Here is a 26,697-nt window from a genome sequence, read left to right as displayed (position 1 = left end):
GGGAGTATTTTCCCTCTTTAAGATACAAAGGCTAAGGAAAAAGTCTTCCTCTGATATTATGGTCAGTTCTTTCCAAGAAAGAGCCCTTTTTACCTCCAGGTAAAAATGTCCTGCAAGGGAACTGACTTCTGCATAGAACAGAAAAAGCCTGCTCTCCACAGACTTGGTATATTTTGGCCAGTAGGTGGCTGTCTTATCTCTGTATATATTTTAATAGAACCCGGAGTAAAATAAATCCTTTTGCTTTTCTTTTTGCTACAGCTACATCATAGTAATAGGGGCATTCCCTCATATCCAAAAATGTTTACCAGGAGAGAAAAAGAAGGCCTCTCATATGGATGTTTCTTAAAAACCTAGAACTTTCACTCAAGTCTTGCTTTCAATTGGTGGCTTTGTACACTTAAAAAAATTCACAGCCAGAAACCACAATGGAAATGAAAGCAGCTGTATGAATGGGCCAACAGGCCTTTTTAAATATGCCTTTTTAAAATAAGTACTTTTAAAATCAGTAATGACACAAAATAATTTTAAAAAATATATAAACCAGCTTAACCTAATTGACATTTGTAGAACATTCCACATAATATCTACAGAATATATTCTCTCTTTTTTTTTTTTCAGATTTATTTGGGACACTCAATAACGTAGATCATATACTGGGTCATAAACAAATTGCTATAGGTTTAAAAAGAGTGAAATGGTAGAGTATGTTCTTTAACCCCAATGGAAAAAAATAAGAAATCAGCAGCAGAGAGATACCTGAAAAATCCCCAAATATTTGGAAATCAAATAACACGCTTTTAAATAACCCATGGATTGAAGAAGAAAACCCAGAGAGATAAAAAAGATTTCAAAGTAATAAAAACAACATATAATAATTTGTGAGACACAGCTAAAGCAGGAGTAAAGTCTAACTTATGGCTTTAAATACTTATCCTAGAGAAGAAGGAAAGTCATGAATCAAACTTCTATTTCCACCTTTAACAAGCCAGAAATATAAGTAGAAATTAAACATGAAATAAATAGAAGAAAACAATAAAGAGAAGAGTTTTCACTCAAGGAAATAGAAAACTGAAAAGCTATAAAGCAAATTAAGCTGAAGCTTGTTTTGAAAAAAAAAAAAAAAACTTCAAAAACAAACAAACAAACATTTAAAACTCTAGCAAGACTGATTAGGTAAAAACAGAAAGGAAACAACTTACCACACTTCCATCATTCATCCTTCAACTTACTCCAGTCTGGTTTCTCCCCCATGGATTCTTCCAAACCAGATCTTACTAAAGTCACCAATGACATCCACGTTTCCAGATCCACTGGGACAATTTAGCCCTAATATTCCCTAAGTGTACCATTCAATTTTTAAACACACTGTTTCCTTCTTCAATACTTCGTGAAGATCATTCTTCCCATGTTGTCTCCTAGTTGCTCTCGCTACTCCACCTCTGTGTCCTTTTCAGGCTTTCCTCTTCCCTAACCTTAATTTGAAGGTCCTCAGGAGCCTTACGTCATCTGCCCATTCCACAGTCTACTCATAAGTGAACACATCCATTGCTCTGATTTCCAAATATGTGTCAACCTAAATAACAGAGAGATGTTCTCTAGAAGAAAATGATATTTACTCAGGAACAGGCATTACAAAGAGAATATATGTGCTATAGCAAACTATATGTATATTCAGGAAGGTAAAGGAAGCTGAAGATTTTTAAAGGAAAAGTGAGAATTATACAATCATTTTGAGATTCTTTGGCTACAAGGATTAATAACAAGCGTGGCACTAATCCAAAGTTGGACAGGCACTTGCTGGGAAGAAGTATTTTTTTGTGTGAGTTTGTGATGGCCTTTTTGCAAGGTTGTGGTTTTTGCAGAGTTTTTATTTATTTATTTATTTTTATGTTAGTGTAACAGGTTGAACAGAAGTGACTTCATTTCTTAAACTTCTAAGTTAAAATGTTTGTTTGCTTACTCTTGTAACCCAAACCACATAGCTCACTGCTGGATATTAGAATGCAATGATCCTTGTTCACATGATTTCTAGAACATAATGACCTTTGCTCACATTGTACACAGAATAATTATAGAAGAAATTATTAACCCAGGTGGTCATTCTTTACTAGCTTACTAACCACATCTTTTTGAGGTTAACAGGATATGAATCTGTGACTTGACTCCATGGAGGATGATCACCATGAATCAGCTCCCATCCAAGAAGTTCTTTGATGTTTATCTGCAGTTTTATGATTATACCTTCACGTCCCTGCTATATCACCGTGGAGCAGCCCCCTACCACCTGCCCCTATAAAATGCTTTGACAAGTCTGAGAAAAGTGGAGATGGTCTTTGAGACGTGAGTCCATGATTTCCCCAGGCTGCCCGCTTCTTTATTAAAGGCTACCTTTCCTTGCACCAACACTTGTCTCTCAATCATTGGCTATTAAGTAGCAAGCAAACAGACCTTTGGGGTTTCAGTAACAAATTTAGCAAGCCCAGTAAGAAGATTACAGCTCCCTCAGCTACTGCCGAGAGAGGCTTTGGCAGTCCAGATGTGTTGGTTGTGGCTAGCTGACCCTGCGGCTGTGATCTTTGGGACTTTCCCAGTGGCCACCAGAGGTTTTTTTCCCTCCAGGGATACTCCCTGTCCTTCCAGCCAAAGCATCAGCTGCCTTTTTTGCTTTCAGTTGGAGAAAGAACTAGAGCCATTTGGGCAGGCTGACAAGACTTTCTGACCAGTAAGTCACATCAATGTGCACACTGAGAGAACCCTGCCCCACCATTTGAGCCCTTTCTGGGTTGTTTGGACCTAGTCAGGTCATTTGCAGTACTGAATTGGCTGGGAAGGAAGGGACTCAAGGACAGTAATCTGGTTCTCCAGGACAGGGAGGTTATCTTGCTAGGCACCAGTTTGTTTCTGTTTGTCATTCTGGGTACTCATCCTTTGTCTTGAACTATTGGGAGAGGAAAACTCAGGATTTTTCTACCTGTCCTTTAACTGTTATATGTCAGTTGGTCTGCTGGACTAACACTGGTACAATTTGTCCTCCTGAATTGGCAGGGACACTTTGGGAGAGATTCCTGTTTTAGTTAAGTGCCAGCAAATTGCCAGTCAGACCCCTGTTCTTTTCCATTCAGGAATAGTGGTATCTACAGGCTCTCAATCACTGATAGAGTCATTAAGGCCTCTTTCTCTCTTTGAGGCAAACCAATGGAATAACGCTGAGTGGACGTGTGTCCTGGTCACAATATCAGACCTAGATTTCAACTCCTCAGGTCACTCACTGGGCTCTTAAATCTTCAATTACATTAGTTACAACAGTGTGGGCCAGCCCCAAGTGCTTCAACATTTCTTTTAGGAGCTCTGTTTGTTGAAGGAGGTTAAATTCTGGCGTGCAGGGGCATAACCCATCACTGATGGGATTCACATTTTAAAAACAAACAAACAAAAAAACCCCAATTATTGGCACTTGGGAAACATCCAAGCCCAGGAAACATTGCACCAGTGTTTGTACACTCAGTGTCTGGCTATTACTGATCCTTTTAGGTAGGGTTCCCTAAATCTCCTTGCTCTATGGGCAATATTTCAGACCATCAAGATAGGTAATTGTATCTGGGTAAAATGTTGCAAAGTATGCATGTCCCCATTGCCATTGCAACTCTCTAGTGGGAAGTTGGAGACAAATTCTTGATCCTCATTCTTGGGTTGGGCACCACGGCTGCCTCAGAAGACATAGATGGGACACCTTCAATCCCAGCTAGGAATGGAAGAATTTTAGCTGAATGATCCAGTTATAGTTATAATCCCATAACAAAAGAAAAACAATTTTTTTATTAAAATAACCCTTGACCCATGTATATTTTAGACTCGGAAGAGCACTGGCCTCTAAGTGGTTCCCTTAATTATTATACTATCCTCCAGTTGGAGTTGTTTTGTCAGAGGTCAGGAAAATGGGATGAAATTGCTTATGTACAAGCTTTTACGTTGTTAAATAATAAAGACTCCTCACAGGAAGGCTCGCAGCTTACGGTACAGAGGAAGCGAAAAGAGGAGCTATCGAGCCCCTTGCAGATAGCCATCATACAGAGGAAAAGGAGGATAAGGAATGCAGCTTGCTAATCACATTAAACCCTCCAAACATACAGGGTAATCAGAATGCTGCCCAAGCTCCAGGCCTTCAGCCCATGGCAACTTTACCTTCACCACTTCATTCCCAAAACTTTCCAGATGATTTGGAATCTGCTGGGGCTACTGCTCCACCCCAATATGACTCAGGCAATGGAATGGTCTCTCCCTCTAAGGCCCGACAAGGCACCCCCTTCAATCCAGGTATTTCCCTTTACAGGGCAGGGCAATTTCCATTAAGACAATACCAAGTAAGGGATGTTTATACAAAATTTTAAAAAAAGAAGAGGAAAATCTAGGAGTCAGATGACAGAGAAAAATGAAAAAGTCTAGTAAAAAATGAGGAACACAGAGGCTACCCTGAATTTATCAGAGCCTCCCTACTAGAGCCCCAGGGGCATTTGACAGTAGGGAAGCAAATGATTTCTCAATATTAAATACCCAAATGACTTTCCTGAAACACAGCAACTTCATGTCCAGATAGCCCCAGAGCAAGCCCGATGATTGCAGACACTACTCACCCATCTGGAAGAACAAAAGGAAGAACTCATGCCATCAGAGATCTACGAAAGAGTGAGTAAGCTTGTTTAGGCAGGTGGGATACCTGGTTGTGCCAAAAATGTAGAACCAGTAGCCATTAAAGGAGGGAACACATGTTCCACATAAGAGACAATACCCCCTAAACGGGAGGCCTTAAAAGACATCCAACTAGTTTTACTAACCTCCGACAAAAAGGACATAAAACATCCAGCAGAAATCTTGACATTGTTAAAAGCAGTTCTGCTGCCAGTTAAGGTTGCCCAGGCCATCACAGAGATGATTCCCAAATAATTAAGGGAAACCAAACAGCCAACAGAATAGAAAAATAGGCAACCAAAGAGATGCAGTTACTAAGGGCTTTGATACCTCATGTGGACTTTTCTGACTTTAAGTCCCATTACCCAGATCAAGATGAGGAGCACAGGAATGGGGCTTTACAAATACAGACTCAAACTCTTTATGGAAAATAAGTATTCATGGAATGATATTACACCGTGAAGCCATAGTATACCAAGTTATGAAACATGCACATGAAAGGACTCATTATGACCATGATGCTTTATCAGATTTAGTCAGACCTTACTTAAAAGGACCCCATCTTCATTTTTTTTTTTTTTTAAAGATGACCAGTAAGGGGATCTTAAACCTTGACTTGGTGTTGTCAGCACCACGGTCACCCATTGAGGTAACCTGCCATCCCTATATGGGATCCGAACTCGTGGCCTTGGTATTATCAGCACTGTGCTCTCCCAAGTGAGCCACGGGCTGGCCCCAAAAGGACCCCAACTTCAGAGGACTAAACAAAGAATTACTCAAGAATGCCACCTATGTGCTACTGAAAAGCTCCCACCTAGGAAGAGAGGACAATACAAAGGAATATGCCCCTTTGAGGACTGGCAGATAGACTTCACTCAAATGCCCAAAACTATGGGAAATTTTAAATTTCTGTTGGAGTTCGTGGACACTTTCTTTGGATATGTAGAAGCCAAACTGAAAAGACTACAGATGTAGCTAGGTTTTTACTAAAAGAAATGGTTTCCTCACTTGGCTTACACAGCACAATACAAAGTAACAATGGACTTGCATTTATTTCAACAATAACACTGGAGGGGAGTGAAGCTCTACAATTAAATGGAAACTACATTCGTCGTGGAGACCTCAGTCCACAGGAAAAACTGCAAAGATGAATTATACTTTAAAAGGACTCTAGCCAAAATTTGCCAGGAAATTCATCTGAAATGAGATAAAACATTACCCTTTGCCTTGCTTCATATCAGGGTGGAACCTAGAAGTGGGCTCAAATTGAGTCCTTTTAAAATTATATATGGGAAACCCTTCGAAGCCTCCATGTTGGGGATTCCCTCTCTAGATATAAAACATGACTTGCATCTGAAAGCTAATGTACAACAGTTATGTCAAACTCTAACTATTCTATATCAGTTTGCTTTGTCCAGGTCAGCTTTTCCAGCAGACAAACCTCTACACCCCCTCAACCCAAGAGACAAAATGCTGCTAAAGACATGGTGAGACTAAGGCCCAGACCAAAACTGACTGAGAAATGGAAGGGTCCTTATGATGCCTTGCTGACCACTCATACCTCCCTAAAGCTTGTCAATGTTAAGCTTTGAATTTATCACATACAGGTTTAAAAAAAAAAAATCACCACTAGAAGAGGAAACTAAGCCTCATCCATGGATTAATGGGCTGTTAGAGGACCTCAAACTTCTATTTAAAAAAGGAAAGTAATTAACACCATGGGTTTTAATAAATGTTTTCCATTGCTACTCTTAGGTATACCTTTGCTGTGCCAAACAAATGATTCCAACCTGTTTATTTACAATGGGCCCAACACTATGCTGACAGGCTACAAGTAGATTTTTGCTGGATATATGAGCTACTTCCTCTTTCCAGCACTTCGGGCTTACCTTGGTGGTTATCTAACTCTCATCACTGGGCACTTAAGTTGTACTGACCCCATCTGCTGGAAACAAAGAAGCCATACTTAGGACCATTGCCCCAATAACATCCAAAATTAGAGTAGATAAACCCAACTCTCTGTGAACACACTATACATAAAATAGCTTTAATTAATTCAGAAATGGGCCTGATAAGAAAAGCTGTTTTACAAACTAGAATGGCTTTGGATATGATAATTACAGCTCAAGCAGGGACTTGTGCTGTAATTAAAGCTGAATACTGTTTATATATTCCAGATAATTCGCCCAATATTTCAGATGCCTTAGAATATATGCAATGGCAGGTTGTTTCTATGTCTGATCCTACTTTGTCTTTAATTGACTGGGTCTCCTCCTGATTTGGAGGAGGAGGGGGATTACCCTGGTGGAAAAAGATTTTAATAGTTTTAGTAATTATAGTATTTTTAGGAATTTTTCTTTGTTGTATCATATACTGTTACTGCAATCTCTGCATGGGAATGCAAGAGTGTTGACCCAAAGGATGTTCACTCCCTGATCTAAAATTATGCTACAAAACTCTTTTCCCCAAAATGGAACCAGAGAAAACTTTAAAAAAGAAAGTAACATGTTTCATTCCAAATCCCCTCATTGTCCCCAACCAGCTAGAAGCAGTCAGAATGAACTCAACACCCCTTTTTTCATAGAAATGGAATGAAACATTTGACAGTGGGGAGTTTGTAACAGGTTGAACAGAAGTGACTTCATTTGTTAAACTTCTAAATTAAAATGCTTGTTTTCTTACTCTTGTAACCCAAACCACATAGCTTGCAGCTGGATATTAGAATACAATGATCCTTGTTCACATGATTTCTAGAACATAATGACCTTTGCTCACATTGTACACAGAATAATTATAGAAGAAATTATTAACCCAGGTGGTCATTCTTTACTAGCTTACTAACGACATCTTTTTGAGGTTAACAGGACCTGAATCTGTGACTTGACTCCTTGGAGGATGGTCACCATGAATCGGCTCCCATCCAAGAAGTTCTTTGATGTTTATCTGCAATTTTATGATTATATACCTTCACGTACCTGCTATATCACCATGGAGCAGCCCCCTACCACCTGTCCCTATAAAACACTTTGGCAAGTCTGGGAAAAGTGGAAGTGGTATTTAAGGCCTGAGTCTACCATTTCCCCAGGCTGCCGGCTTCCTGATTAAAGGCTACCTTTCCTTACACCAATACTTATCTCTCAATTATTGTCTATTGAGCAGTGAGCAAATGGACCTTTGGGATTTCATTAACAATAGTTCTTGTTATCAGGCATTTGTGCATAAGAACCCTTCCTTCATGGCTTTCCCAAGTCCTATTTGTCAGGGTTTTTTACACAAGTGACTCCATTTTGATTTTAAAACCTTTCACATAAGCAACAAAATGCAAATTAACATCTCCAGATTGTACATTGTTGGATATTCCAGATCAAATATGCATTTACCAATGGGATGTCTGTCTTTGGATGTTTCACAGAAACTTTATAGAGTACATCTGTTTTTCGCCCTTTTTGATATTCCTCTTCAAGCTTCTGTGAGAAGATCCCTTGTCTTCTTGTTATGGAATTCAGGTCTGGCTGCCCACCTCTTTGAGAAGGAAAGAAAAAAGACTCAGAAGTCAAATGGCTGGTGTTAGAAAAGCAGATGTATTCAGCTGAAGGAGATGGTAGGCTATCCATCTCAAAGATTTACATTTACTGAGGGGTTTTTAAAGGAGGAGTTGCAGGAAGGGAATGTGGGAGGTGTAAAGCAGGAGAGAAGGAGATATGAGTTACTAGGGGTTCATTTCTATGGATCAGGTACAAGGTCTCACCAAGGCCTCATCTGGTTTCTGTTCTCATCTTCGCTGTTATCTCAGGACCCTGCAAGAGTTTGATTTGAGTCGGTGTGCTTGGCTGGTGCCCAAGGTCAGCTTCCAGTCATCAGGCCTTGATCATTTCTTAAAACTCTACAAGTCTCAAAGAAAGAACTGTTAGCTTTGCAAAGTACTAATTAGCTTCTCGGCCTTGTTTTCCTAGTGAGCAAAATAAGAAAGTCAGGGGATGGGAAGAAAGAGTGGAGAGAAAAAAGGTCTTTTTAAAAATCCTCCCTCCCATCACAGCCAGTTTTAGGTCCCAACATGGTTTCAGTTCGGCTCACTCCAACATTTTATCTGTTACAACATGAAACATAATTGAAAAGTATTAAGCATGATTATTGCTTTTATGCTTCTTTCTCTTCAACTTTGAAAGGGTCAAGAAGATAGATTTTGCATTTGCTTTATTCACCCTTATATTCCAGAACAATCAAATAATCTGGCAAAGAAATACAGTTTTAAAATGAAACTTGACTGAAGTAGATGGATGAGTGAGTTGAATTTATCCATTCTTCAATTTGGGTTGCAAATTTAGAGTATTTCATTTTTTGAGAAGAAACCAATCCAACAAGTCTTTTGTGGAAGAATTTAATAAATTAAACTAGAAAATAATTTGACAAAAAATAAAGGCAAACATCCTTTATTATATTTTAATACATTATAAAGGTGAACATGATACATGACCAAAAATTATTTTACATACAATACATAGCATGACTTAAAGTAGACAAATGAATATATGAATACATTAGAGTTCTTAGCATATTAATCATAAATTTTAAATTCCTAATTTATAATTTCAAAATCTCTGCCATATCTAAGTCTAGTTCTGATGCTTACTCTGTCTTTTTAAACTATGATTTCCACCTCTTAGTAAGCCTTGTAAGTTTTTGCTGAAAGCTGGATATGATGTACTAAAACAAACTGAGGTAAATAGGCCCCCAGTGTGAGGTATTGTGGGAGGAGTTAGGCTGTGTTTACTATTTGCTGCAGCTGTAGGTGTCAGAGGCTAAAACTTCCTCTTCTGCCCTTGCTTTTGTCTCCCCTATTGTCTTTGGATTTCCCTAGAGACTTCTTTTTAAATGAAGTCTAAACTTACATTTCTTTTCAGTTGCAATCCTCTGTGATTATACAGAAACCCTATTGGTATGGTGGTAAGGGTGGAGGAAGGAGGTGCCCCTGGAATGTGACCTACATAAGTACTTCTCAACTTTTTTACCACCAACCTTTTACATGAAACAGGAAGGTTAGAAGGGGCTGGAGTTGGGTATTTCCCTTCCCCCAAATGAAAGGCTAGAGGGAGCAGTTGGATATTTTCCTTTCCCCAGCTGGGTTAGGATCTGTAAATAGCTTCCCTTGAGGGCAGGCCTTTGGTAAGGGGAACAGCATTGAGAGTATTTTTAAATTATTACTTTTTCCCTTCTTCTGCTGAAAGCACCAGGAGATTTTTCTCCCTGATATTCACAGTGAGAATCTGGTGGAACTTCTTAAGGTAAAACTCACAAAAATGTTGAGATTCCCATAAGACATGAACCCCTTGAAGTTCTTAACTCTCAAGCTCATTCACACTGAGCCCTCAGCAGTTCTTCAAATGTGGTTTAGCGTTCCTGCCAACAGTAGCTTCTGCTCCTGCACTTTGGCTCCAGGTAAGCTGTGATTCTCTGCATCTTCTTTCTCTCTAGTTATTGGAGGAGTGGCTTGTCCTGTAACCTCAACTCTCCAGTGGATCTAAGCACCATTGTGGCTTTTCAGTTTGTTCAGTATTCGTTATTGTTATTGTTGTTGTTATTGTTGTGAGGATGAGAGTGACAACTTCCAAGCTGGTGACATGTTGAACTGGAAAATCAGAAGTCCCTCCGAAGATATGAATACATACATAATAAGAGTCTTTAAAATGACTGAACACTTGGGAGTGTGGCTTAGTGTATTAGTTAAACAGAATCATTTACAGGTCCCTTTCCTTACTTCTTAATCTTTCTTGCAAATTTGATGATAAAGAGAATGATCTCTGCATACTTAAAATATAATAAAGTATTTTTCCCAGGCACAGTCACTGTATTTCTTCTCTTGCAGATAAAGACAAATTCCCTTGAAGTATCTCTTCACCTCTAAAGTAAGCTGCTTCCCAGGAGTCTCTTCAAGTCCCTTTAAGCCAAGCAGGTCTCCAGGTCTTCCCGCTGCCAATGAGTCCAGTGCAGAGCTTGTCCAGGAGGGTTGGGTTTTAGGCAGTAGATGAGCGCTCTGTGTGGAAGGTTGAAGATCTGCTGCCACATGTCATGGAGCACAGACACGGCCAAGGCCTTCTGGAACTGGCTGCCATCCACTGTCTCCCTGTGTGAATCTGAAGTCACTTCTGTCCTTCAGACATAGGAAAGGGGAGATTTCCTGTATTCATCCCAGAAACATCTGGTCTTCCTGTTAATCAGTCCATTACTCTGAGACAGGTCACAGCCCACCACTGTGGCCATTTGAGGGAGTGGGCAGTTGGAGATATTGGGGATTCTGGTATCCTGGATGAGGTGTGTGTCTGTGTGAATCTTGGCCCTAGTTTTTCTGAAGACCTTTCCATGCATGTCTCACAAATAGTAAACATAGCACTTTTCATTTTCTGAATGCTCCTGTATACTATACTTTTTCCTTCCCTTTATGTATTCTCTAAATATATTAGAGGACATCAACAATTTAAATTATTCTATTAATTTTGTCAGCTTAAGTTTAGTTTGCTCTAATAAACATCAGATGTTCCAATGTAAATGAATTGAAATCTTTCAAATTAGAAAAGTCTTTATGTTAAAGCCAAATCAATGTAAATAGTGTTCTTTTTCTTTCTAAGAACAAAATTTTACCTCTAATTCTGAGCTCTTTTGCATGTCAGCCTCTGAATTTGTCCTCTTAAGAAAGGATTTATTAGACCTGTTTGACAAGTAACTTCCTTAGGAGGAAGACTTACTCACTATTTTACCATTATCACAGGATTCATACTAATGACTCATAGTATAATTATTAACAAATAATATTCTCAGATTCTCTCTTACAAAGGATGACTTTCAAATATGGGCATGTGGCTGTGCTTCACCAGGGCCTCATGTCCACGATCATCACAGGAATTTTTCACTCTTTCAACATTTTTACTAATGACTCTTCATATTGTTGCCAAAATCACTTGCTGCTATAATATTGTTGTTAGGTTCACATGGGTGCATCGGTCCAAATTCCAAGACTCACAACATGTTTATCCTTTCCCCACACCACCTCAACTCTCAAGATAACACAGCACATTTTAATCTTACCGCCTGGCTCAATGTGCACAAAGCCATATGTCATCTGATTTAACTCTCACTAACTTACTCTTTAATGGGCTGGCATGAGTCAGCTCATCACAACTTCAAAATTTTGGCACTCCGTTATTGGAGGATGATTGTTTGTGGCCTGCAAACAATCAACTGCCCACTTACCCAGAGTGCTTCTGTGACCAACCTAGGTTGGCAACTGTGACCCTGCTTCTTTTGACGAGGTGCTCAGGTGTCAAGTATTTCCATAGCCTCCAGATGACAGGAGTAAAAGTTATGCTCAACATATATGTATGTGGTCAGGGAGTTGGGTAAATTACCCTTTTTAAAAATCATATTTATCTTAAATAGCAAAAAATAAAAATGTGTATGTGTGTGTGTGTGTTTATATGTATAGTCAAATGTTGATTTCTATGTTGAGTTCAATTCATTAAACTGCTGAACATTTATTATGCTCTGTTTCTGAGCTGGCCATGGGGGATTCAATGATTTTCCTCCCATCAAAAGATTATATTAATATAACCATTAAACATCCCTAGATTACCCAGTCAGTGCATTTCTTTCTATTGAGCTTCTTGGGTCTTCATTCTCTGTCTCACAGTGAAAATAAAGAGGAGTGAGACCCAGCATATAAGACTAGTTAATATTAGCCTGCTTTTCTTTACTGGTTTCAGAGTTTTAAAATTTTTATACATTCTTTTTAATTTAGTATTTTTCTGGGAAAATTTGTATGGCTGCTATTGAATTACTTTCTATTTCATCTTGAGTTAAGTACCAAAATACAGAAGTATAAATAGAAGTGTGAAAAACCTGTATCATTATTTTTCATAATTTTTTTTCCAGGGAGGTGAAAACTGCACCTTATTATCCTTTATAAGCATGTGGAAATGCATTGTTTGTGCATACATGACATATCAGAAGTAATTGATTGTCTAAGATACACTTTTGATGTTTTTTCCCAGAAAGATATTATATACATTGATTAGTCTATTTAAGAAGTAAAAATAATGATAAATCCAATTCTGAAGATTTTTATTTTTTTGTATACAGAGTTTTTTATAAATGGAAAAGATTTATGTATTTTTCATAATTTTTGATACGTCACTTTTTTCTTTCCTTCATTCAATCTTCTTAGAAAGGTATCATTGCATTTGGATACACTGAATCAAAAGGAAAATAAATGCAAGTCTGAATATGATGAAAGTAAAAGAAGTAAAGTGACTCCTTCTCTTATTCACCTTTCCACCTACTCCAATATGGTTTCTGTTGATAAATTCCACTGAAAAGCTAGGGCTTACAGGCCCCTCGAGTCTGTGGCAAAGACTGGGTCACAAAACCTCCCCACGCAGGTCTGTGAGCTAGGTAATAGAAAAAAAAGGTCCTGCGAGCCACGGGTAAAGAAAAATGAATGGGTTTTATTCAGATCTAGGAGCAACTGTCCTAGTGGCTTCTCTGAGAGTTCTGAGAAGCCCTGTGGACCAGAACTGTTAGTTATTTATACTTAAGTCCATAACCCTGGACACCTGATTGCCCATATGCAATTACATTTAGTAGTAACAAGGAACACCGGAGGATATTTATAACAACTGCTCGGCAAGATTCTGAACATCTGAGGGGCCCTGACCATTTTCCTATTTTTTCCCCGGCATATGCCAACTGACCTAAAGTTGTCTATTCCATCTATTTTCCCACTGTAGTAGATGGTTTCATTCCATAGAGCTGCTTACTGACATTAGATATGGTATTAATCAAAATAATGATAAATTATCATTGTAAATAATTTAAGGTCATTATTTAAAATAAATAAAATATTAAACATGTTAATATGATTTGCCAATACATCAAATCCATGAAATCTATCTGGACACAAGTATATTTCAAAAAAGTAAAAACTGTGCAGAGAAAAAAATAATCCACATTTTTTTCATGTCCCACTCTATTTCTCTCCTCTACTTCAGAAGGCAAACTTCTAAAAATTGTTTTTTATATATGTAGTCACTGATTTCTCTTCTCTAATTTGCCCTGCCCCCTACACCTGTATGATATCTGCTGATTAATTCCACTAAACCAGCTGTCACGAAAATCACCAATTCTATTTTCCTGATGTAGTGGGAAGTTTCAACATAAATTTTTCATGAATTTGTTAATTCTTGCACACAGTTTTAGTTTTTTAAATAGGATCTTATCAACATTCCTTTTTGTACTTCTAATGTATGGCCATTCTTTTTTTTTTTTTGTCCCTTTTTCTGACCGCGCTCAGCCAGTGAGTGCACCGGCCATCCCTATATAGGATCCGAACCCGCAGCGGGAGTGCCGCTGCACTACCAGTGCCGCTGCGCTACCAGCGCTGCACTCTCCCGAGTGAGCCACGGGGTCAGCCCTAATGTATGGCCATTCTAACTCTGTCTTTTTAGTGGCACTTCCTCCTTTTAGAGTTGAAGTGCGTAGGAATCAATTTTAAGTCTTTTTCTCATTCTATACAATCTTCCCATGTGACCACGTCTGTTCCCAGGCTTTCAGTTCATGGCATTGCTTGTGAATTGTACACTCAAATATCCAATTGCCAGTGGACAATTAGATGTCAACCAGTCAACTGTAGAAGACATTTACTGCTTTTGTTTTTATTTTCTGACTTGTCTCTCTCTAGCTTCTGCTGAAAGAATTTTGTATGATTTTCCTTCTTTCTTATTATATTTATCCTAACAGACATTTACTAAGTATTAAGTTATTAGGTCTTTTTCTACAAAAGTCAAAGACAACAGAAATCAGGAATTTTTCTTGTTAGGTTCAACTCACAAACAACATACAACCTGGTTTAGAGAAAGTCAATTTGTAATTATTACTTGAATTTAAAAATAGTAAGTAAATTGTACCATCCATTTGTTAATCAGGTTGCATAATCAGGCTTGGTGTTACTTTTTCAAGAATAAACAAATACGGTGTTTTCTATAGTAAAAATTTAATAAACAAAACAAAATTATAATTGGCTAAATATAAAGAATGTATTTTGTTATATTAACCACAGTGTAAAGATGCATTTGATACTATAAGAACAAAAATAATTTAAATTTCACAAATACTTTAATAAATATATATTTAAATAGATAAATAAATAGATACATCTGCTAGTCATCTGTAAAGGACTAGTGCCTACAGAAATGAACATGCTGTTACCCTGACATCTGGCAAGTTGAACTTATGTCATGATTATGGCAGAAATGAGAGTCTGAAATGGCAGAATTCAGAAGTGCAATACTGTGTATTAGTCAATGAGAATCATTTCCATGTCAGACCAGTTCTCATTGCCTCCTCCCTAATCTTCCTTGCAAGTTTATTGATGAAGAGAAGGATCTCATGATTTCTGCTCTCACAACCTCCCAGGCGCAAGGGCTGTGCCTCTTCTCTTTCAGGTAGAGACTGATTCTTTGGAAGTATTTCCTCACGGCCAGTGCGAAGTCCTCGTTCAACAAGGGAGTCTCTTCCACCCCCACCTCCGGCATCAGACAGGCTTCCAGGTCGTCCAGCTGCTGATAGAGTCCAGTGCAGAGTTTGTCCAAGAGGCTCTCATCCCAAGCAGCCGATGAGCCCTTTGTGCAGAAGAGGTTGAAGCTCTGCTGGGTCATCTCATGGAGGACAGAGATGGCTCGGGCCTTCTGCAGCTGGTGGCCATCCAAGTCTTCCTGGGGGAATCCGAAGTCATTTCTGTCCTTCAGACAGGACAGAGGGGAGATTCTCCTCATTCGTCCCAAGAGTATCAAGGTCCTCCTGGTCCCCAGGCTGTGGGTCTGAGGCAGATCACAGCCCAGAGAGCAGGTCGCCTGGCAGCTGAGCGCCAGCAGGGCCATCAGTAAAGAAAAGTGCAAGGCCATTGGGGATCTCGCAGATGCTGCTGGCCTGGCTGAGATGGGTGATTCTGAGCCTTGGCCTCTAGGTTCTCTGAAGAACTTGCTTTGTGCATGTGTCTTAAATAGGGAACACACTAGTTTCCATTTTCTGGATGCCCGTCTCTTCCTTTCTACTTCTGTTTTTGCTTTCTTTATGCACTCTCTACATTGGTTTAGAAGTGGTTTTCCTCAATCTTTTTTTTTTCATTATTGCCTTTCCTCTCCTTTTCCCACAGAGCCCTTCAATACTTTTTTCCTAATAGACACTCCCATTATGTTTTAATAACACAGATATGCTATTTATCTATTTATACACCCTAACTATATCTCTACTTTCTATATGAAAATTTAAAAAGATAAAAACAAAAAATGTAAAGTTTACTCCTTTTATTCCTTGTGAGTTAAGAATGGGAAAAAAATTAATCTAAAGTTTAAATTTAAGGCCTATTGACATTTGACTTAACTTTAAAACCAAACTTGTGGAGCAACTTTTAATTCACTGTATTTACTTATATAAACTTTAATGTATCGATTAACTTCCAGAATAAGAAAATATAAACACATAATAATAATAATAGTATCATCAATGTAATTATATGCTTTAAAATTATCCAAATATTTTTAAATGGTGAAAATGGAATTATTTTCTTAACATTGATTTTTAGTGTACTTTCAATTTTGTTTCATATGAAAATATAATTTTTAACTTTTTATAACATTAAACAATTAAAATGTTCAAAGTTCTGAAATGTTTCCATAATAGATGGGACTTCTTTCCAAAATACATGTTGCAAAAGTTAATAATTTTTGGTAGTTTATCCAGTCAGCACATTTTTGCTGGATTTTAGAGTTCATCCAAATCATCATGAGAGTGCAGGGAAATTCTTCACAAGCTGTTATTCTTCATCTGTCAATCTCTGGGAAATCAGCATTTTTTTTTTCTTTGTTTACTTGAGATTGTGCTGAAAACTTATGAATATTCCCTTTTCATGTGATATTTTACTGTACAAATTTGCTTTGCAAACCCTGGATTCCTTCATTTTATCTTCAGATTTATGTCAATAAAGGGATGTGAATATAATTAAACAAATGGAATGTACAATGTTCTTTTCCAGTGTTCACAGTTCCAGGAATCTTTCTTCCTTATTCCACTTTCTCTACAAAGTAAAACTGATCTGCTTTTGCATCTCAGTGCATGAGAAAAAAAAGAAGAAGAAAAATGTCTAAATGGAATAAAAATGTGAGAAAGATAACAAGAGAAATTAGAAAACATCTTGAGATAAATGAAAATGAAAAGAAAATACACCAAAACATTTGCAATGCAGTGAAGCCAGTGCTAAGTGGGAATTTAAAATTGTAAAAGCTAACACAAAAAAAGAAGAAAGAGCTCAAATCAGCAACACTTTACACCTTAAATAACTAGAAAAAGAAAAACAAACTACACCCAAAGCTAGCAGATGTAAAGAAATAATAAAGACTAGAGCAAAGATAAATGAAATAGAGAATAGAAAAACAATAGAAAAAAATTAATGAAACTGAGTTGGTTTTTCAAAACATCAACAAAATTGACAAACATTTAACTATATTAACTGAGAAAAAAAAAGAGAGGACTCAAATAAAAATCAGAAATGAAATAGGAGACATTACAACTGATGCCACAGAAATTAAAAATATGATAAGAAAATATTATGAACAATTAAATACAAATATGTTGGATAACCTAGAAGAAATGGGTATATTCTTTGAAACATACAACCCACCAAGCCTGAATCACGAAGAAATAAAAAATCTGAACAGACCTATAACTAGTAAGAAGACTGAAACAATAATCAAAAACCTCTGAACAAAGAAAAGCTTAGGACCAGACAGCTTCACTGAAGAATTCTAACAAACATTTAAAGAAAAATTAACATCAATCCTTCTCAAACTCTTCCAAAAAATTGAAGAGGAGAGAACACTTCTTAACTAATTTTATGAGGCTAGCATCACCCTGATACCAAAGCCAGACAAGAACACAACAAGTAAACTACTACAGACAAATATCCCTGCTGAATATTGATGCAAAAATTCATAACAAAATACTAGCAAACCAAATTTAACAGCACATTAGAAGGATTGTATACCATGACCAAGTGGGATTTATTTCTGGAATGCAAGGATGGTTCAACATATAAAAAAATCAATCAGTGGAATATATCACATTAACAAAATGAAAAGAAAAAAACCATACAATCATCTCAATTGATGAATAACAAGCATTTGACAAAAACAATATCCTTTCATGACAAAAACACTTGGAATAGAAGGAAATTATCTCTGTAATAGCTATATATGAAAAGCCTACAGCTAACATTATACTTAAAGCTAAAACACTGAAATCTTCTCTTTTAAGATCAGGAACAAGGCAAAGATGACACTCTCACTGCTTCTATTCAACATAGTACTTGAAGTCCTAGCCAGAGTAATTAGGCAAGAAAAAAAAACCCAGAAAGTATCCAAATCGGAAAGGAAGAAGCAAATTGACCTGTGTTTGCAGATAACACAATCTTACATTTAGAAAACCCTAAAGATTACACACACACACACACACACACACACACACACACACACACACACACACACACACACTTTTAGAACCAATAAATCAGAAAGGTAGCAAGACACAAAATTACACATAGAAATTAGTGTCATTTCTATACACTGACAATGAACAATCAGAAAAATATAAGAACATAATTCCATTTATGATAGCAACAAAATGAATCAAATACTCAGAAACAAATCTACACAAGGAGGAAAAAAACTTGTACTCTAAAACTACCAAACATTGCTGAAAGAAATTAAAGATACAAATGATAAAAAGACATCCTTTATTCACAACTTGGGAGAACTAATACTTTAAAGATGTCCATACTACCTAAAGCAATCTACATATACAATGCAAGTCATATCAAAATCACAAAGGCATTTTTTTAGCAGAAACAGAAAATACTATCATAAAATTTATATAAAATCTCAAAGAACCTGATGGCCAAATCAATCTTGAGAAAGAAAAACAAAGCTAGACACCCTTTCTAATTTCAAAATATATTATAAATCTACAGTAATCAACACAGGATGTTACTAGCATAAAGACAGATATATACCAATGGAATAGAATAGAAATCCCAGAAATAAACCTTCATGTATATGATCAAACAATCTCTGGCAAGTATGCCAAGGCTACACAATGGAAAAAGATATTCTTATCAACAAACAGTGCTGGAAAAACTGGATATCTATCTATATGCAAATGAATAAAGTTGGACCCTTACCTTATGCAATATACTAAAATAAACTCAAAATAGATTACACACTTAAACATAAGATCTTAAACTATAAAAAAACAAAAACAAAAAGAAAACACCTTAAAGGAAAAGCTTTATGACATTAGATTTGGCAGTGAATTATTGGATAGGACAACAAAAGCATAAGCAACTAAAGTAAAAATAGATAAATTGAACTACATCAAAATTAAAAAAAATGTGTGCAGCAAGTACACTATCAAAAGAGTGAAAAGGAAGCCTTCAAAATGGAAGAAAATCTCTGCAAATCATAAATCTGATAAGAGGGTAATATTCAGCATATCTAAGGAACTCCTATAACTCAACAACAAAAACATAACTCTATGAAAAAATGGTCAAAGGACTTCAATATACATCTCTCCTAAGTAGACATACAAATGTCCAACAAGTATAATGCTATAAATGTTTGTGTTTATAAACATATAAAATTCATATGTTGGCATTCTAACCCCCAGTGCGGATGGTATTAGGAGGTGGGGCCTTTTGGGAGATGATTAAGCCATCACAGTAGAACCCTCATGAATGAGATTAGTGCCCTTAGGAAAGAGACCCCATAGATCTAGCTTCTCTTCTACCATGTGAGGATGCAACAAGAAGCCACCATCTATTAAACCAGAAAAATGGGCCCTCACCAGACACCACATCTGCTGAGGCTTTGACCTTGAGCTTTCCAGTTTCCAGAACTGTGAGAAATAAATGTCTGTTATCTATAAACTACCTAGTTAATAGTATTTTGCTATAACAGCACGAATGGACTAAGGCACATATGGAAAGATGCTCAACATCACTATTAGGGAAATGCAAATCAAAATGACAATGAGATATCACCTCACATTCATCAGGGTAGTTACTATAAAAATAACAGTAATAATAACAAGTAAGCAAGGATGTGGAGAAATCGAAATTCTTGTGCACTGCTGGTGCACTGATGGTGCAGCCTAACCACAGTGAAAAACAGTATGATTTTCCTCAAAAAATTAAAAATAGAATTACCATATAATCCAGCAATTCTACTTCTGGGTATATATCTAAAGTCATTTTTAAAAGCAGGGTTTAAAGATATATTTGTACACCCATGTTCATAACAGCATTATTCACAATAGCCTAAAGGTAGGGGCATCCCAAACGTCTGTCAATGGATGGATAAATAGATATTTTTTAAAAAAGTGTTATATACCTATAATGGAATATTATTCAGCCTTATTCTGCCACATGCTACAACATGGATGATGAGCCTTGAGGACATTATGCCAAGTGAAATAAGACTGTTACAAAAAGACTAATACTGTATGATTTCACTCATATGTGGTATCCCACAAAAAGTAAACGAGTGTTTGCCAGGGGCTGGGGGAGGAGGAAGGAATAGGGAGTTATTATTTAATGGGTATAGAGTTTCAGTTTTGCAAGGTGGAAAAGTTCTGGAGATTAGTTATACAACAGTGAGAAAATACTTAACATGACTGAACTGTATATTTCAAAATGGTTAAGGTGGTAAATATTATGTAAAGTGTATTTTATTATACTTTAAAAAATATGTGAAAGGGAAACATTATCCCACTGGAAAAAAGTAACAAAATATAATTTAGCTACATTCAGCCCTGCCAAGATGGAGATTAAGGAAGGAGGCAGAGCAGAAGCAAAACGGTGGAAAGGACTTAGATCAAAGGTAGCAAATGAGCATGGGCTCAAGGAAAAGTAATCAATTCTAATCCAGGGGTTGGTTTCAGCTCTGCTGAATCCACCTTTCATAGAGAGTTGTGGGAGACATCCCAATAAAGTCACAAGAGTTTATGCGCAAGAAAAGCACATTTTTGAGACTACAATATGCTCTCTGGATAAGAACTTAATTGCATTAAGTTCTTCCATCATGGATAAACAAAATCAGAAGGTCAGTAATTTTCTTGTCAAGTCTCCAACAAGACAGAAGGGAATAGATGATTTCAGAGGATAATTTCCCCAGGTTAATAGAGTTAAATAATAATAATGTTAATAAGAAGAAAAATAGCTAAATTGTAGAAGGTGTCTATTGTCAGTTGGTCATTGTTGCTAGCATTTATATATCAATTTCATTTTACCCCATAATGAATATCCTCATTTTTCATATACTGAACACCTACTATGTGCCCAGCCCCATTAAGTCAGTGGAGACATCAAAGATCAAAGCAGAAAGTGATAAGGTCTACTATTATTCCCTTTTACAAAAGAAAAACCAAAAAACCAAAAAACAAACAAACAAACAAACAAAAACGGAAGCATAGGGAGTTAGTGAATTATGGAACTACTGTTGGACACCAGAAAATCAGACTCCTGAGCTCTTACATGTCTCTGGAAATGTTTCTGGACATAAGAGCTTATTTCTAGACTCTGATCAATGTTTTTCCAGGAGAGTCTTGCCTAAATAGTGACAGGATCTTTCTCTTCAGCCCCCATTTATCATCTTCACTGAGAAGCCCCATTTGCTTATGCCAGACACTGTTGCGTGATGATTAAATTAGACCCCACTTTACTTACACATTGTATCCTAATTTTGTCTCCTGGAGAATGTATCTTCACAGGCTTGAATGTATTTGCCAAATACTCTGTTCACCCCGGTAATTATTCATAAGCACCTCTGAAATCCTACATATGTCTATCCATTTATTCAAATATCCATAAGGCTACAGAGTTCTATCTGTTTACCACAGCCTAAGAGTTTGGCTCACGATCAGGCTAGAGGCATGAGCTAATCAGAATTAAGACAATGAGCTTAGGCTAGGAGCTCAGGGAGATCAGTCTGGAAGGGCTCGTTAAAGGATTAAAGGTGTGGTGGAAATGGAAGCACTTCTGGAGAATGAGGAGAGTCCAGCAGAGTAGAAGAGGAAGACTGAGATGACAATAGACTCTGAGTCACCTGACTTGTCCAGCAGAGTAGAAGAGGAAGACTGAGATGACAATAGACTCTGAGTCACCTGACTTGCCAGATGGTTGATGCCTTTTATTTTGTAGGCCAGCAGGGTTTGCTGCTGGGTTGATTGTGCAGACTGACTTTGAGGAACCTTAGGGCTAAGGAGTGAGAGAACGCTCTTTTAAACAGTTACATTAGAGATAGAATTTTCTGTCTTCTGAAAAAAAAAAAATCAGGAATGTAATGATTTTAATCAATGAAATATATTTTTAAAAGTTTAAAAGTAGTAAGGTCAAAAATCTTGGAAGCCTATTCATTTTTAACTATTTATTTTGAAACAATTTTAGATTTACAGAGTTACAAAGATAGTACAAATAGTTCCCCTATGCCCTTAACCCAGCTTTCCTAATGTTAACAACTTACAAAACCATGGTACAAGTATCAAAACTAAGAAATTAACACTGGTACAATATTGCTAACTAAACTTCAGACTTCACTCAGATTTTCTTGGTTTTTTCACTAATTTCCTGTTTCTATTCCAAGAATCAATCAGGTTCCTACATTGCATTTGGTTGTAAGATTTCTTTAGTCTCCATGAATCTATAACACATCTGTCTTTCCTTGTCTTTAGTGACTTTGAGACTTTTGAACAATATCAGTCAGTTATTTTGTAGAATGTCCATCAATTTTGATTTGCTTGATGTTTTCTCATTATTAGACTGAGATTATGGATTTAAGGGAAGAAAACCACAGAGTTGATCTGCTCATCACATCACATGATATCCAGGGTGCATGATATCAGTAGGTCTTATTTTGGTTGTTGTTAATCTTAATGACTTGGGTAAGATGATATCTGCCAGGTTTCTGCCATGTGAAGTTACTGATTTCCCCTTGTATATACTATATGATAGAAGCATGTCACTAATACCAGCCTATACTCAAGTATCTGATCCAGTTTCTTTTATCAATTTTTATCTCATTTCTCATTGTTTGTTATACAGTATAATTAGCCATTTGGGGATCCACAAATGCTTATGATTTCATGAAGCCAATGCTCTTTACCTTAGAACAATTCTAAAGTTTATCAGGAAATAATGCAAACAATAATATTAAAGTATAGAAAGGAATTCTTGGCCTTAGCTAGCTCAACCGCAAGAATTAAATGAATTTTAAAGTATCAGAAGTAAACTGAGTGTAGCAATGAATAAAGTTAGTGATCAAATTAATAAATGAAATTATCTAAAAAATAAACCAGAATTAATTAGATTATGGTAAAAGTCTATCTGTTGTTAGTACGGAAGAAAATAAAATTTTAATAAGATATTTTGGGAAAATTGCCTGTAACAAAAATTAATTTAGATTCTCATATCATAGATTTTTTAAAATTCATGATGAAATACTAAACTTGAAGGTAAAAACAGATTTATGAGAAAAGGAACTAAATAGATGTAAAATCAGAAGAGGAAAGTGACTAGGCAGAGACATGGTTCCATGTCCTAGATAGTGCCTGAAGAAATATACAAGGAATTGCCCAGCTCTATGTACACAGGTAAAATAAAAGAGTGTCTTTCAAAAGAATATGGCTATAATTTATAGAAAATGTTTATGTCAATGATTAGCAATTAAAAAATTATAAATATGTAGTGTAAATGACCAACATAAAAACTAGACTAAATGAAATAACAAATAAAATAAAGCTTGATTGCAAAACTTAATTTAAAAAGGAGCTAAATTAGCAAATAAATGCGTTACCATTGAAATTTCCTACAAAGCAATATCAATTAAAACAATGGTAAACTATTATTTTAGCCAAATAAGTAAGCAATGTTTTAAACCAAGTACTTAAATAAGTAATAGCTTAACTCAAATAAATCAAATATTAAAAATGTTCAGTACAGTGTGGAAAATATAGTTAATAGTAATGCATTGTCTAGTTGAAATTTGTTAAGGGAGTAGATCTTAAGTGTTCTCATTACACACACAAACAATAGGTAACTATGTCAGGTGATGGATGTGTTAATTAGCTCACTTATAGGAATCATTACAAAGGTATATCAAAACACCATGTTGTACAATTCAAATATATACAATCTTTTGTCAATCATCTCTCAAAAAAATGTTTAAAGTTTTGTTTCAATTTATCCATTCTTTGAAAATGATTCTCAGAAAACATGAATTTAAAAAATATGCATAGAGATATAACCCACATTCTCTTCCAGGTGTCACTTTAGTCCACTTAATGAACGGGCTTACCAAGCTGATTTTCTATACACAGTGCACCTAATCCTCCTTCTTGTGTTTCCTGTTCAACCTCTCATCTGTTTTCTACCGTATTGATTCCACTAAACCAGATCCTCCTAAGGTCACTGATGGTGCATCTTGTCAGGTCCGTAGAGACAGTTCAGTTCTCATCTTCCTTGAAATCATAACTGTCTTCCCTACATCCTTCTTTCCTCAACCCTTCCCTATTTCTCCTTTTTTTTTTTTTAGTTTTAACTTCTCAATATACATTGCAGTTGATTTTCGTGTCCCTTTACCCGTTCCTCTTTCCCCCTCCCTTTTCCCCTGCCCCCCCACTACATCATATCTGTTCACTTGTCTTAACAAATTCAAGGAATTATTGTGATTGTTGTGTTCTTCCTCCCACACCACCCTTTGTTTGTATATTTATTTATTTATTTATTTATTTATTTTTGGCTCCCACAAATAAGTGAGAACATGTGGTATTTCTCTTTCTGTGCCTGACTTGTTTCACTTAATATAATTTTCTCTAAGTCCATCCATGTTGTTGCGAATGGTAGTATTTCATTCTTTTTAATAGCAGAGTAGTATCTTATTTCTCCTTGTAAATGCACTGGCCACTCCACCTCAGTACCCTTTACAGACTATACTTCCCTGCATGCCTTTAAATGTGAGGATCTACAGGATGAAGTTTAGGTTCTTGTCTCATCGTCCCCACTACTTATAAGTGACCACATCCATTTCCTAATCCTCATCACTAGCAATGCAATGAAGAATCCCAAATTAATACCTTTGCCCATGGCATTTGTCGTTCATTCTAGACCCATATTCCCAACTGCCAATAAGACTTCTGGGATTATGTGTCCCCGAGGAATCTAAGAAAAAACATCTAATATTTTTTTCCCTTTCCAGCATTATTTGTTCTAAAGCTTCTGGTGTGAGGATATACTTTGCCCTTACTTCTCCTTGTAGTGTTTAATATAACTGAAATAAAATAAACATTTACTGTTTTTATGTCTCATTCCCTGTAAGACTGTAAGAGTTCCACCACAGTGGGAACTGTGTTTGCTTTATTCACCAGTATTTCTTGAAAGAAATTCCACAATATGCCAGTTACTTAATTTATACATACAATGTGAACGGAATAAATGAAAAAATAAATTTTACCATCCTTTTTTCATTTAGTGTTGGTTTTTAGAATAAACAAATTGAAAAATTTTTTGGATAATTTAATAAATAAAACAATGTGCACATTTAACAGCATAGAAAGGTGACCTTGTTTGGTAAATTTATATGCAATGTAAAGGTGAACATGTTATGATATGTAAAATATCTAAATATTATTAATACAACAGATGCAAAAACAGTTTAAATAAATAAATAAATAGATAGACAGATGGATAGATAAATAAATAAATAGATAGATAAATAAATAGCATGGGCCAGTGTTCTGCTAGGAGCTAATGCCCTGTGGCTGAATATTTCTAACATATACTTGCCTAATATACTGAGAGAGTATTTCCTGAGTTGATTCAATAAATTCTGTGACTGAAGTAGAAATAAAAGCCATTTGAAATAAGCAAAGACACATGTATAAGTGTGATAATGGCATATCAGACAGCGAGAATCCTCTCAAGATGACTCCAGATCTCCAGTGTTTCTTCTTAACCTTTCTTGCAAGTTTATTGATGAAGAGAAGGATCTCGTGATTTCCAGTCTGACAACTTCCCAGGCACAGTCACTGTATTTCTTCTCCTCCAGATAAAGACGAATCCCATGGAAGTACCTCTTCAAGGCCAGTATTGGACCCTCAGTTACACGAGCAGATTCTTCCTCTCTCATCGCTTGCACAGGGCAGGTCTCCAGGTCTTCCAGCTGTTGATGAAGTCTAGCACAGAGCTCGTCCAGGAGGGTCGGGTTCCAGGCAGCAGAGGAGCGCTCTGTACAGAAGAGGCTGAAGATCTGCTGCAGCATCTCGTGGAGCACAGACATGGCCTGGGCCTTCTGGAACTGGCTGCCATCCACCACCTCCTCAGGGAATCTGAAGTCACTTCTGTCCTTCAGACACGAGAAAGGGGAGATTCTCCTCATTTGGGCCAGAAGCACAAAGGTCTTCCTGCTAAGCAGGACAGAATTCTGAGGCAGGTCACAGCCCAGAGATCCAGCAGGGCCATAGCTGCCCACCAGCAAGGCCGTCAGTAGAGGGAGCAGGAGGGCCATGGGAGACTGAGGATGCTGCTGGCCTGGCTGAGCTGGGGCTGGGGGGACCGTGGACTGTAAGTCCTCTGAAGACATTCTCTCTATAAATGGTTTTTAAATAGGGAACACAATTTTCATTTTCAGAGCACTTCTCTACACTTTTACTTCCCTTTTTTGTTTTCATTTGTGTATTCTCCATATGACCTAAGAAAGTGACATCAGGCTAAACTATTAATTAAGTAGAAATTTAATTTTCCCAGTGAACCTCAGATGTGCCAATCCAAATAAATACTTATCAATCAAATGAGAAATATTTTTATGCTAATGGAAGTATCTATCTATCTTTCTCTCTCTCCTACACACACACACACACACA

The 26,697-nt window shown here is 36.8% G+C and overlaps 2 protein-coding genes across 2 annotated transcripts; both read right to left on the bottom strand.

Annotated features, from left to right (window-relative positions):
- Window positions 1-15,068: 15,068 nt before the first annotated feature.
- Window positions 15,069-15,638, bottom strand: LOC134364650 (interferon alpha-4-like). Its single transcript, XM_063080654.1, has one exon. It carries the CDS (start codon window positions 15,636-15,638, stop codon window positions 15,069-15,071), a length of 570 nt encoding a protein of 189 aa, XP_062936724.1.
- Window positions 15,639-25,754: 10,116 nt separating this feature from the next.
- LOC134364889 (interferon omega-1-like) lies at window positions 25,755-26,342 on the bottom strand. The gene has a single exon (XM_063081074.1). It carries the CDS (start codon window positions 26,340-26,342, stop codon window positions 25,755-25,757), a length of 588 nt encoding a protein of 195 aa, XP_062937144.1.
- Window positions 26,343-26,697: the final 355 nt, after the last annotated feature.

The sequence above is a fragment of the Cynocephalus volans genome, chromosome 16 (assembly GCF_027409185.1).
Source record: "Cynocephalus volans isolate mCynVol1 chromosome 16, mCynVol1.pri, whole genome shotgun sequence".
NCBI classification, from domain to species: domain Eukaryota; kingdom Metazoa; phylum Chordata; class Mammalia; order Dermoptera; family Cynocephalidae; genus Cynocephalus; species Cynocephalus volans.
The sequence above is the reverse complement of the archived record's forward strand: the minus strand, read 5'-3'. Positions and strand labels throughout refer to the sequence as shown.

Excerpts from the sequence above, each read along its gene's own strand:
- LOC134364889 (XM_063081074.1), bottom strand. The coding sequence starts at position 26,342 with ATGGCCCTCCTGCTCCCTCTACTGACGGCCTTGCTGGTGGGCAGCTAT.
- LOC134364650 (XM_063080654.1), bottom strand. The coding sequence starts at position 15,638 with ATGGCCTTGCACTTTTCTTTACTGATGGCCCTGCTGGCGCTCAGCTGC.